Source organism: Aulostomus chinensis, chromosome 7, assembly GCF_037954235.1.
Source record: "Aulostomus chinensis isolate RoL2024-O1b breed Wild chromosome 7, RoL_Achi_v1.0, whole genome shotgun sequence".
Taxonomy (NCBI): Eukaryota; Metazoa; Chordata; class Actinopteri; order Syngnathiformes; family Aulostomidae; genus Aulostomus; species Aulostomus chinensis.
This window is the reverse complement of record NC_141326.1, coordinates 24,163,918-24,177,559: the sequence shown is the minus strand read 5'-3', so window position 1 is coordinate 24,177,559 and position 13,642 is coordinate 24,163,918. Positions and strand designations below refer to the sequence as shown.

The following is a 13,642-nucleotide window of genomic DNA, read 5'->3' as shown; positions in this document are numbered from 1 at the left end:
CATAATATCTTCTGTTGGATGATGTAATAAGTTATTTCATGAAAATGTTGCTGCTGAGAATATAACACCTTCCAGTAACATAATATTTGTTCAGATCTTAATTTAACTAAAGATAGTGTTCTCAAATACAAAAGACTAGCACTTCTTTCCATGAAAATATAACATCTAAGTGTTCATCAAGTGTTTTTAAATAATTTTGATGAAATTTAGTATCTTGGACCAAAATCTTAAACTATTTTTGTCCATAATTTCATGGTATATGAATGTAGTATAGCTCCCATAATCAAAGTATCGTCTAAAAGGGCCAGCAACAGCGCCGTCCAGGCAGAAATAATTTATGACACAGAATAAGTTATAATGTTATAGAGTCATTAAATGTGCTCAACTTATTATTTTCTGGTACAGGAATTTTCTGACGTGATCATGGTTTTTAATATATTCCTAATAATGTGATAAACATGCAGATATTTATCAGGTGTATTTGCAGAGTTCTGATTTGGCTGATTGAAATCTAAAAGTTACATTTGTGCATCTGTCATCAAAAAAAAAAAAAACATTGGAAAAACTGAGATTTACCCCTCTGTCGGTCTTTGAGGGGAGATGAATTGCACTGAGTTCGATGAAAATTCCAAAGTTGAATGTAGTGGGCTGAATGGGTGAATTATTGAATTAATAAAATACCAAAGGTGAGGTAGAGGAAGGTCGAACAGGTAGAGTGACTGACCGCCAGTTCTCTGAGTAGTGCCGCCAACATGGCTGGAAAACCAAAAGTACAATTAACCTTTTGACTTAGAGATGAAACATGTTCAAGAAGTTCAGTTGTCTGAATGACTGAGGTTCTCCACCAACGTGAAGGTGAAATCTCCAATCTCCGCTTATTCCTGTTAAGGATCGTGGGGGGGCTGGAGTCTATCCCAGCGTCTATGGGCGAGGGGCGGGGTTCACCCTGGACGGGTCGCCAGTCCATCGCAGGGCCAACACATAGAGACAGACAACCGTTCACACTCACACTTCTCTTATCATTTGACTGCTGATGGAGGAGCAAAGCTTCCCACTAAACATCTCTAATTATTGAGTTTAGTAGGACCATAATGGAAGCCCCGCTTCTCAAAACTGACCCCCCAAGTCTATGTGGCGCCAACAGATCTGTCTAATCAATCAAAATGTTGCCTGAAACAGAAACAGCTGTTTTGTTCATTCTAGGTGGGTTGAATGGTATCTAATCGCATACAATCCTTGGAAATAAACTCTACATGTATTTTTAGACAAGATTTTTCATGTAGTTTGATAATTCATAAAATGAATCATGTGCTGGTGAAACACTGTTTACAGCCTGTTCAAACTATAATCAATCTGTCAAAAGCATCTGTGAGGGCTGCCTACTTATTTTTTAAAAGGCTGTGTTAAAACTTTATTCATATGATGGGATCGCTATTTCAAGGGAGTCCCCGGCAAAATTACTGCAACTGCGTCAGACAATATACCAGTAAACATTTAAAACACATGGAAAGAAGCACAAAGAGGCAGCTCACAGATTCATAAAAAAAGACAGGCAGGAGGGAAAAGATCAAGCCGAGGAAGCAATTACAAGTTCAAATTGAATTTGCCAGCAAACCCTTTTTGAATGCCGTAATCAGTATCAGCTCATCTCGCAGCGAATTTCTTTGCAAGCTGCTGAGGCAGAAAACAGTTAAGTTCAAGCCTTCAGTAAGGAATTGTTTTAAGGTAAGCAGGAATACCAGAGTGAGACATACCCGGGTAAGAGGGAGCAGACCACGCATAGACTTAAATTAGTATGCCAGCAATGACTGAGTACAGTACGTGCAAAGCCAATCATGGCCAGTCATCAGTGGACAGAGTCATGCTTAGACTGTACAGCATGTCTAACAGATCACCAGAGTCAAGCAAGGAAAGGAACATACTGTAGCTTCCACCAGTTTTCAGAATTTACAGATTTTATTTGCAAAGTTAAAATGTGGTTTGAGATAGTACAATCCTATGAGCCTAATTCAGTTTGACTACCATTCTAGGTTACAGTGTCAGGAAGAGGCTGATCACTTCCTCCGTCTCGAGAGAATAATATCCCTTAAGGTTTCTGGCCATTCAAAGTAGGTTTCAGATCAAATTCAGTGCATTTCCTCTTTTACCATTACATAGAATTTAACTGTGCATTAAGAACAAAATATCCTGATACGTGTGTGTATCCTTTTGCAAAAGCAGATATTTTGTGATATATTTTCTATTGTACTGTATTGTTGTATATTGTGGTATGTTGTGCGATGTGTGAGATGGCATGGGCGGGTCAACACAACTGTGGTTTGACACCTGGTGTGTTTTTTTTTTTTTACGATTTAGATATCATGATCTATGTCGCTACAGTGTACCATATTTAGTGTAATTGTTTGGATGAAATCTAAGCCCTCTAGCTATCTCTGCCATAGCTGCACAGATTTAAAAGCTGACATGTTCATTGGTGTGCGCTGTCCCTTGAGAAAAAAGAGAGTTGTTGGTGAACAACAGGGGACCCAAAGCTAAACCATGGGGAACCCCGGGTGCAACATGTAGTACAAATAAGAACTCCCATCATAGTTGATGCATTGTGTGCCTCAGAGAGGTCAGTTTAAAAGCACCCAACAGCCTCCTTGGAGAACTCAGTGTTTGGCAGCTTTTGCCTCTGTCGAAACTCCTCTCATGTGACTGCACTCATCTTGTCAGAGCTCACAGTGGCGTGACTGAAGAGAGGAAAAGAGATGTATTGAGATTTATTGGGGGCGATAACTGACCCCAGCGTGACCCTTGTGGTTTTATAAAAAGACTGTTGAAGGTTTTTCCAGTGTCTTTCTGTAACTGATTCTCATGTTGGTGTGTGCGTGTCCAATCCATGGAAAAGCATGAATGTGGTCCTTTTTATTTTATCATACAAAGACAGTTTGGGGATTTTACAGGATGTTTCAGATACACACAGGCTGATGTATTGATGCTCAATGAATGCATTTAACTTTTCCTCATTTTTCTATGAAAAAGAGGCTCCCTATTGGTTGAATTTCCCCCCACCCTCCACCTCCTTTCCCCCGGTTTCCTGGGCAACCATGTCAGGGTGTAGGAAAAGAGCAAATCATATGAGGGCATAGCATCTTCCTGTCTCTCTCTCTCTTCCATTATGTGTGTATAAAAAGCTTCTCTCTCCATGCTTTCACTCCACTCTCACTTTTCCATTGCATTGCACAGAGGACAGACACGAGACAGAGAGGAGGGGGGGACACGAGCACAGGAGATCCCAGTGTATCACCTTCCTAATTCTTCCCCTCGCTCACTTTCTCCTCCTCTTTCAATGTGTTTCTTCATCTCCCCATTGCCCGCCTCCTGACTCTACTTCTTCTCGTTAAACATCTACCCCTCTGCTTGGACGGTGGCTGCATCGATGCGAAATGGGTTGTGGCAATTCCTCAGCCACCAGCACCTCAGGAGGGGGTGAGCGTTTCAGAAATCTCTATCTATATACATATACGTGTGTGTGTGTGTGTGTGTGTGTGTTATAATGGTGAGAGTGTGAGCATGTGAGGGGGAGAGTTGTCACTGTATCTGCGCCAAAAGGTAGAGGGTGATTTGAATGTAAATGAAGTGTCTCAGGGTTACCCTTGCATTCAGTGTATTTCCTCAGATGTGTCCATGTGTTGCATATAATTAATGTGTGTGTGTGTGTGTGTGTGTCAGTGTATTGTTTTCATTCATGAATACACAGAACAGTTGTATCTTTTATATAATCATGTTTTTGTCTCAAAATGACGGTAAATATTTTTCAATTTTCCCTGCATGCTCAGGTTTTTGGATATTTGCTCCGTCTCTTTAGCATGTGTGAGTGTGTGTTATGGTCTCCTAATGATACTAGTTGTGGGTCGATCATGGAGGGTCTCCCATATGCCTCACTAACAGCAGTTGAGTCACCAGAATAGCCCCAGGAATGTACTGACACCAGGCTTTAATAACCATAATTACACTGATACTGTAATTGTAATGTTAATGTTTGCACCAATAGTATAGACAGACCAGCCTCGGGAACCATTGCTTTTCATTTTATGTCCCTGTCCCCCTCCTGTTGGTGTGTTTGCACTGGTTTCCATGGATTTTAAAGATGAAAGCCAAACAGTTTCAGTGACATTCACATGTCTTTGTCTCAACACATGACTGATGCTTGTCGTGGCGGCTTTAAAATACTCCATCAAGGACCAGTTTTCATTCATAAAGCCTCAGTTAAAGGGACAAAGTACTTCAATGCTTGTCTTTGTTTTTGTGGCTTGTGCACCTTTTTCTGTAGGCTTAAATAATACATGTTTTAAATTTTACTGAGCTAATCTCTCCGCACAGTATAGTCAAACTAATAATTAGATTGAATTATCTGCAGTATTACCTCACCACCACCTCCCGTAAGAGCAGTATTGTTTCTATCTGTGCAAAATGTGTGTGTGTGTGTGTGTGTGTGTGTGTGTGTGTGTGTGTGTGTGTGTGTGTGTGTGTTTGGTTTGTTCGGTTGCTAATCAGTTGCTAATCAGTGCTTGCCAGCCATGTGTCTTGTTTAACAGAACCACAGACAGCTGCTGGGAAAAGCCACCCAGTACCCAGTATGGTCTTCACCTTGAGTTCACTCTTTGAAAGCATCGTCTGTTGTATGTAGGAGTTTGTTCCAGGCAGGTGGCCCAAGGTTTTCTCCTGTTCAATAAAAAATTTCCTTTGATGGAAAAATATGTAATTGTTCCAGAAATAATTGCTATGGTTCCCACATTGTAAAAACTGATCCAGTCAAATGGCAGCAGAGTATACTGTAGTAAGCAGTATTTTTCTCTCCTTCGTGGAGGTCTCCACCTTCTGATGGCTTTCGAGAAGTAAACTTGGAAGTTAGAAGAGCTGTAGTTGGTTTGGTTGAAGGACAGCTGCTGTGTTCATCTCGGAGTGGCAGGCTTCATCTATTTTTCTGCTGCCTCTTAGCAGGTAGCGTTCAGCACAATGTCAAGGACACGGCAGCACCCATTTGTCCATACCGGCCAGAGTCAGAGGACACTCTTTCCTTGTTATTTATTTATTTATTTATTTTTTGTGTGTAGAAGCCTTTGGAAATTTTGTTGTTTGCTTCACTGCATGTCCTCTTGTCACTACGTGCACTTTTAGGCCAAATTGTTTTTTTGTTTTTTGTTTTAAAGCTGTTTGCTTCCACATAAGAACCAAATCATAACCATAACAAAGCCGTTCAGGAAGCGTTACAGTTGAATCTCTGAAGTATTTTTCAATTTCAAGCTTTGGTTTTACCGAACTCAAATGACTGCCTTAGTACTCGCTATATCACATTGCTCATGGTTACTCTTATTCACCAAGAAGTGCATCCTTGGATATGAATGAGCTTTTGTCAGCCATCTGAATGGGCCCCTGTGTCATGTCAGCAGACTCAAACAGCCTTCAATTTCTTTAACATGGATGAAATCCCCTGCTTTTATGTGATGCAGATTCTAGTACTATTACATGTTGTTTTCATAGCTTCCTTTTGAGGAAGTCTACATTTCTCCACTCTAGGGTATAGCTTGTTTGATCGCGTACACACAATCGTGGCTTTTTTCCAACGCTGTTGTTAAATTGATAAACTACAAGAAGACACTCTTAAACAAAGAAGTGGCTGTTGAGCGTCACTAGGATGAGCTCAGTGGGAATCATTTAGAGTTGAGGCATTCCACACTGTATGTCTGAGATTACAACATGCCACTTGACAAGGAAGTATGAGTAGTTTATATAGGGAAAAAAATCTTTTCTACAACAGCAGATTATTCTAGTAGAAATATCCAACGATTAGGAGTTTAAACAGATAAAGTAACTGAAATAGTTCAAAATTTATCCCCAAATCCATTCTTAAACTATGTTTTCAGCACCTAAAAATACCTTAAAATGACCAAAAATTGTATTTTGCTTTTCAAGCACACACAAACTGGTGTCTTGAGCTCACAAAGACATCACGTCTTTGTGACTCCAGAATGCAGAAAGAGCCTGTCACAAATATTTATCCTGATGCCAACAGCAACTGCAGGATAATAACAAAACGAGGGCAATCTACACACTCCTTAATTTAAGCTTAACAAAAAAAACAACAGCTAACAGCAACTGTTTGATTCCACCAAAAATGTACGACCTAATCACCAACTCTTCACAGCATGATGTACAGTGATGGTTAAGATGAGCAAACGTGGCGGCACCACGGACACAATGCTCATATAAATCAAAATGGATCCTTTTCAATCTTGGGCTCCTTAATTCCTCGATTGAACAACATTACTCAACAGGTGGTGGTGATTGTTTAGCCTGTCCGCATCAGGGGGCAGGTGGGGGACACTGACCCATTGCAGCTGAAGGACGGTGTGCAGTCCTGGTTGTCCAACACTACCTTTCACAACATCAACCTGGGCAGTGGGAGACGGACGTCCCATCGGAGTACTTTTTACAACACAGTGTTTCATAACTTTAATCAAGGCCATATTATTATGCTGTTGCCCCTTACCAAGTATTTTTTTGGGGGGGTTTAAACCTAACCAGTCCTTATCTATATTGACTTTCTATCACTGCTGTCTCCATGGTGCCAACAGGTATTAACAGATGTTATGCTGCTAATATTAAATCCTCTATCTGTAGAGGTCATTGTCATTTCTTCACATCACGTAATGTAAATATAAATAAGTTAACTACATGTATATAGTGCTTTTTTGAAGGAGTCAGAGTCGATTTACATCGATACGCTGAACATTACACACTGGAGCCTCGCTGGTGAGTTAAACAGTTGACAGAAAACAAACAACCACAAATACACACAGGTGGATAGCAGGGAGGGAAGCGGGGCTTGGTGTGGGCAGTGTGGGTTTTAAGGTTTGACGGGGAAAAGTCAAAGGAATTCTTGAATATCTTGAGGGGAGGCGGAGAGGGGTCAGTCCCTGAGGCTAAAAGCTTGGATTGGGTGTCAGGGAGAAGTCCAGCAGAGGTGGAGCTGAGGGAACAAGAGGGTTGGTAGGGGGAGACGTATTTGTGAGCTATGGGGGGTCAGTTGGTGAGAGGCTTTGAAGGTGATGACCAGAATTTTGCACTTGATCCTGTATGAGCTCTTTTAGGACTGGGGTGATGTGCTGTGTTTCTATGGGCTGAGCAGAAATTGTAAGATAAACAAAAAGAAAAAAAAATACACTGACAGAGAACATTTTCCAGGTTATATTCTGTTTACATGTTCTCAGTACGAATGTTTTCCAAGGTGGCTGCATTCATTAAAAATATTATGGTGATAAAGCATTTCTCAGCTGTCGGAAAAGCAAAACACAGCATAAATGCAATCATTTAAAATGTATTTGCGGTTACAAATGAATCATATTCTATATAAATATACCTTCTACTTGTTTAATATCATTTTTATAAGTACTGCACAGACACTTTGGCATTTGGAAAAGATATTAGAAGAAACGTGTCAATAAAAACAAAAATCACAAGATTCTATTTTTTTTTTAATCATTTTTGTTCATGTAGAGTCAGACTCAAAAAATACTGGTGATGTAACATTCAGTTTACCAAAGACCCATGTATGAAATGTTTACATGCAAGGCTACCACCTCTACACCTCATCACAGTTGAGGGTTCGCACCTCTAGCATTGTCACTTCAAGCAAGTAAAGTGTTTCACATTGTATTTCAATTGTTGACCGTTAAAGGAATCGATTCCTGTTACATGTGTGAAGTTGAAGAGTGATGTCGACTTCAATGTACAGGCTGTTGTGGGGGTGTGTGGTTCACATGGAGGTTGAATAATGGCCTTCGAAAGAAGCTGTTGTGTGTTCCAAGGGTTTGCAGACACACAGGGATTAATCGTTAGAGAGGAAACACACCTCCTTCAGTGCTTCAATGAAGATAAATGGTTATGTGATGTGTTTTCAGGGCCTGCAGAAGCCTCCAAAGATGTGTAAGTACATCCATCATTTTCTAACCCTTTTAAGTTCTTGTGAACTCCATATTTGTAGCCTACAGCTTCATACATTCAGATCACATAATGTGCTTTTATGCAACAACACCCATAGTATTTAGTATTTTATCACTTATTCCCATAGTGGCTGCATTAATTCAAGATGAATGCGGTATATTTATATTTTAAATTTTGTTTTGCATCCAAAGGGACAGAAGAAAATGAGATTTTTCTTTTTTCTGCTCCCTTTTATTAATGATTTGTAAACTTTTTGTATTATAATATATTGTTCTTTTTTTTCTTTTGTCAATGAAATAAATAAATAAATACATAGATACATAAATAAATAAATAAATGTGCGTTTGTCATGTTTTGATGTATCACTTTGTGAAAGATTGAGGATTGTTAATGTGTTTATTGAAATATTCTTTCTGTTTTTCCTATCCAAAAACAAAAGTTATGGATCTTGTGTATGGACATTGTGTATTTACAGTACTTTAGGTTCCATCTTGACTTGAATCATAAATTCTGTCAGAACATATACATTTAGAATTGGATCTTAACATGACCATATTGTACAATTACTTGAAGTTTATCCATGGGGAAAAAAGAATCTGCACAGAGCCTGAGACTAGTTTAATAAGTAAGTTAATAAACAGTTAAACTTGTTGAGTACAGTTAGATTCATAGTACAAGATGGCAGATGAAAGAAAGGAACCGGTATTTGACTATGAAACCAGGTATTCATTGGTCTTCCTTCTGTTAAACCAGCCTGTGGATAAAAAATGTGCTCCTTCTGTCCTTCGTAAATGTCACTCATTACAATTTTCTGTGAAACGTCACATAAACGTCAGGTTGTCCTTTGCCATTTATAGTGAGCGTTATCAAAGCTGAGGGAGGGGCAACATTTCAAACGCATTTCTGTGCGTGCGTGTGTGTGTGTGTGTGTGTGTGTGTGTGTGTGTGTGTGTGTGCGCGTGTGTGTGCGCATGTGTCATGTGTCTCCTTGATACCATCTGAGCAGCCAGCACAGGACCCATGAGAGCTGAGAGCAGCACAGTGACTCAGTTAAGCTAATCACAGCTTCTTACAACTGTACTACACAGCAAAATATCAAGCACACACACACACACACACACACACACACACACACACACACACACACACACACACACACACACACACACACACACAAACAGAGATTACGTGAAACAGAAGATTAAGGGAATAATATTTCCCAAAAGTGAGATTTCAGTAATTATTTTTGCTTTTGCTGATGGAAAGCTAATACACAGGGAATTAGGTGGCACCGCTTTAAGTCAGCACTAAAGACCAACAACAACAACAACAACAACTAAACAAAGCAGGCTTTTTCATTCTGGCCGTCGGACATCAGGTGAAATTTCACGAGGGAATTAGTGGATTCCTAAAAATGTTAACGCAGAACACCTCAAATGTTCTGCAGATAAGTAATTATAGTTTGATGATTCATAATATAAGTCATCACTCCCATTTGGGTTGTTTGTCTGTTTGTGTGTTCATGTCCTGAGTTCTCCAAAGAGCTGACCTGACCTGTGCCTCTTCTCTCAATCAGGACAGAAGATCCCTCTGCAGAAGATGAGAAAAGAAGGTATTTTTGCTCTCTCAATTATTTTTCTGCTGTTCAGATGTTCTGTTTTGTAGAGATGATGTCACTTACAAATTCATTAGGCATTTTGAAATGTTAACGTGGAAAAAAAGCAGTTGTTAATAAAAAAAGAAATAAAGATAATGGACCTCTGTTGAGTAAGTCTGGGTGTCAGAATTCTGGTTCGCTGTCACAGCACTCCTGCTTTACCTGGATGGGAAAGCTGTTTACTGCTTGTGTTCCTCTCCAGACTGTTTTTATAATTACAACTTTAGTTTAGTGAAATACTGCACACTGACCATATAACATGATATTCAGCAACTCCGCCAAGGATGATGTGACCGATGGCATTTATCTGATCTGTTAGCAGGATTACAGCAGAACTATGAGGCCAGCTTTTATCACACTTGCTAGAGGGTCGTATCAAGAGCCAAGAGGGAGCACTTCAAACATGTTGGGGTGGACTTCTTTAACGTAGCAACACTGCGTTTGGCAAAGGTCAACTCAATGGAGGCTTTCACCCTCAAGTTACCCTCTAGTTAGATTTTGTCTTGATGATCTGGATGATTTCAGGATTTTTGTTCCTATTTGCTTCATTTTCAGGCACCAAATCATATAAATACAGTGTAAAAGATGAGTTTCCCCAGTTGTAGCTGCGAAGATTGTGTGAACTGTTTGTACAACAAGGAACAATTCAGACTTGAGTATGGAAGGTAGATCTAACTTCACTTATGAAATGATTTTACTCATTTGAGGATTATTGTTGATATCAGAATGGTATTAACAGTATCAAATTTGATTTTAGTTGGAAAAAATTACGTAGGAAGACATGTAACCAGTAAGCTCAATAGAGTACTTAAAAAAAAAATCTGCATTCAGCAAGATTATTAATGTAACTGCTGCTGTGCTGATGTCATTTGGCAACATTTCACTCTTGCAAACTGGTTTATCCACAAATGTGACATTAATACCACAGATTAAATGATTAGGAATGATAATCATTCCTATTAATTTCAATACAGAGTTTTATTAGATCAGGGTACAAAAAAAAAAAAAAAAGCGAATGCATGTTGTCTTTAAATGAAGAAACACGCTGTCGTCTGGTCTCCCGTAGGAACTATGGCGGTGTATATGTGGGTCTACCAGCCGACCTGACCACTGTGGCTGCCAGTCAGTCCAAGTCAACACGAAAAGGTAAACACAATCAAGCACGTTGCACATTTCATATTCTTGTAGATGAGCGTTCATCTCCTGAGAAATAAGGACGATGCTGGAGTGTAAAGCTGTACGCTATATTAAGATGGTACCTCTGACACTGATGAGCGTCCTGTTGTGAAAGCAGCTTGAGGCGGAGAGGAACAAAATAATCCCTGATGGCCGAGCTAACATCTTATGAAACCAATATGTCGCCTGAAGCATCCCTTGTTTCATTTGACCTTTATTTTATTCTTTTATGTTAATGAGAATCATTCCACTTATAATAAACAATGGTTATTCATGCAGTCTTCCAAAGAAAAACAGATAGGTTGTAGATGTGAGTGGCGTAGAACCTAAATTGATGTATAACAGACAGATATATCATACTCAGAGCATCCAAAGTAATTACCGGCAGAGACGAGGCTGGCCTTCTCTTCCTGTTTCCAATCACAAGTCAGAACTGTTGATTTACACCAGAGCTGCAAATGTAACGTGCCGTATCAGAGGGTCGGTAACAAACCTTTTATTGTTGTTTGGGGAGCTTGTTATTCACTGGTGTGATGATGGAAGAGCAATCAAGTACTGTAGGTTTCATTTCCTTCTTGTGTGTTTTCCTTTTGATCAACACGTGCCTCAACAATCTCAGCAGGCTCGTGTCTGTTTTGTCCTTGATTAAGTCAAAGTTAATAGGCATGAACTGATTGGGTTTTTTTTTTTGTGTCCCCTGGCACAACTACAATCAACTCTCATTTCTGTGTTGGTTTCTCAGTTCAAACTGCCAGTTACGGTGCTTTTGCATCTTGACATTGAAAGAGAAACGTGTTGACTATTTGTCTCATGTCTCATGCATATCTGATCCTGTTCTCTCTTGCTAGCAGACTAGCAGCTGTCAAAGGGAACACAACACAGGTACGCGACTAATATTGTTACTGTCTGCCACTTGGCTCCGAATATACTGTACATTGCTGTCTCTGAGCTCCTAGCTTTTGCTTTGTCTCTCAAAGCACTTTCTTGAACTGTAAATAAAGTTATCATTATCATCTCCACTTACCTTGTGTGCTTTTAAGCAACAGTTTGGGACTTTAATAGATAATTGCACTTTTTTTTTTTTTAAATTTTACACTGAGGACAAATTAGCAACAGAGAAGCTGCAGCTAAGAGTATGGCAAAAAAAAAAAAAAAGTCATTAACAATCTGGAAATGTGAGTGGAGTCAGCTGAAAAAGCCCCTTGGTGTTCAGAGGAGGGAAGTAGGGCAGGTTATAAGATAGATTTGGTTTCTGGTAGTAAAAAGACTCAAATTACCTCATCTAGAATCCTCATCAGTGGACATTTTGTTTGGAGAATCCCTACTAAAAGATTTGTCGCTGAGTCGCCATAGCATTCGAGTCGCATAATTTGTGAGGCGGTCAAGTGTTGGAGTTTACCCTTGGACGGACATGCGACTAAACTCATTACAATGAAAATGAAAAGCAGTGTGTTTCAGTGCGGCTTCCTAACAATACAGTCTCCCTTTTTAGGTTCACTCATTAATTGATCTAAATTTACAATATGGGATGTGAGACCTACTCACGCTCAGACAGGCGATCGCTCAAGACGCAACACTCATGCTAACAAAAGCATGCCGCATGCTGGCATACTGATCCTACAATATCACAACCTCCCATCGGCTCTGTGGGCTGTAGCTTGTAGCTTTGTGTAACAGGTGGGTTGCTTCAGGCACATTCAGCACAATAAACACACTCACAACAGTGTAAAGTGAGGATAACAAATGCCCCCCATAAAATAAACATTGAATACAGTTTCAGAATCTGAGGGGGAATGACGTTCTCGTCATATATAAAGATTTTTGGACCGGTCTTGTCTTGTTTTGTTTTGTTTGTTTGATTTTTTTCAAGAAAATTTAAAGACAGAGAAATTCTTCTAGGTGCCAGATGGGAGAGACCAAAGTTCCACACTGCAGGATTAATAGGACGCATCACAAGACATCACATGTTGATTTCTTCTCTGACATCAAACAAAAGCTGGTACAAAGACTCACAATGACTTTATTCTTTGTCTTGTCAGGGTCCTGCAGAGTCATTCACCTTGACACACTCATAGTATCAGCAGCCCGACTCTGCCTCACCTACACTTCACTGAAGACGTCTCAGGCTTTATCACTGGAACTCAGCTGATGTGGACAGCTTGCCAGGACTCTGAGGATGCTGCCTCATGGAGTCACAAGTGATGGAGGGATGCAGAAATGGAGCTCCGTGTATAACATCCGTAATCACTTTACCAAAAAAAAAGAAGAAGAGATGGGCATGGAAGTGGACAAGCAGCCACCTTGGGACTGGCAGGAGTGTGTGGCGACAGTGAGCATCTTGACAGCCATCTTGGATTCTCAGTAACAGCATTGGAGCATTTTTTTTTCTCAAGGGGGGGGGGGTGTGTAGGGGGGGGGGGGGGTAGAAGCCAGCCAACTCTCTAACTGTCTGGGACTTGTACATATTCCCAAACGCCCTCTGCAATAATAATCACTGTTCAGTCATTTCTCTCAGATGCCATCAATGATTCACCGTGTGGTGGAGAGAGAGAGAGAGAGAGAGCGAGAGAGAGAGAGAGTTGCCCCTCAGCAAGTACATTCCCGTGAATACGTCATACAACATGAAAGGGTTATTGGAGGTACCATCAGGCACCTTCAGCTGCAACAGAAAATGATCTTGTATGATATATTGATTTGTCTGATGATGAGCGTCACTTCAAAGGCGTCCTCAGCGTGTCAGCTAGGTTGTACCTGGTGTTGTCAGCTGATTAACTGATTATGTAATATCAGAGTATGACTCATGATGCTGTATCTGTCTGT

General features: G+C 40.1%; 1 protein-coding gene across 4 annotated transcripts; it reads left to right on the top strand.

The window, feature by feature from the left end:
• The first annotated feature begins 3,209 nt into the window (after positions 1-3,209).
• On the top strand, positions 3,210-13,214 carry c25h12orf75 (chromosome 25 C12orf75 homolog). 4 transcript variants are annotated; one of them, XR_015116842.1, is made up of 6 exons: positions 3,210-3,471; positions 7,947-7,971; positions 9,571-9,601; positions 10,713-10,792; positions 11,674-11,704; positions 12,862-13,214. XR_015116842.1 is itself a non-coding variant. In XM_086207866.1 (6 exons), the coding sequence occupies exons 1-5, from the start codon at positions 3,429-3,431 to the stop codon at positions 11,676-11,678; spliced, it is 192 nt and encodes a 63-aa protein (XP_086063992.1). In that variant the 5' UTR covers positions 3,210-3,428; the 3' UTR covers positions 11,679-11,704; positions 12,862-13,214. The 4 variants fall into 4 exon arrangements, 3 of the variants coding, with proteins under 3 accessions (XP_086063992.1, XP_086063991.1, XP_086063989.1); XM_086207866.1 differs by having other exon boundaries at positions 9,566-9,601; positions 11,671-11,704; XM_086207865.1 differs by lacking the exon at positions 3,210-3,471 and having other exon boundaries at positions 7,038-7,971; positions 9,566-9,601.
• The last annotated feature ends 428 nt before the right edge of the window (positions 13,215-13,642 follow it).

What these genes read in the sequence shown, in the direction of transcription:
- c25h12orf75 (XM_086207863.1), top strand. Translation starts at nt 7,820, where the DNA reads ATGGCCTTCGAAAGAAGCTGTTGTGTGTTCCAAGGGTTTGCAGACACA. An exon ending in GCAGAAGCCTCCAAAGATGT is followed by an intron (nt 7,972 to 9,565) that starts GTAAGTACATCC and finishes TCTCTCAATCAG; the next exon opens with GACAGAAGATCCCTCTGCAG. An exon ending in GCAGAAGATGAGAAAAGAAG is followed by an intron (nt 9,602 to 10,712) that starts GTATTTTTGCTC and finishes GGTCTCCCGTAG; the next exon opens with GAACTATGGCGGTGTATATG.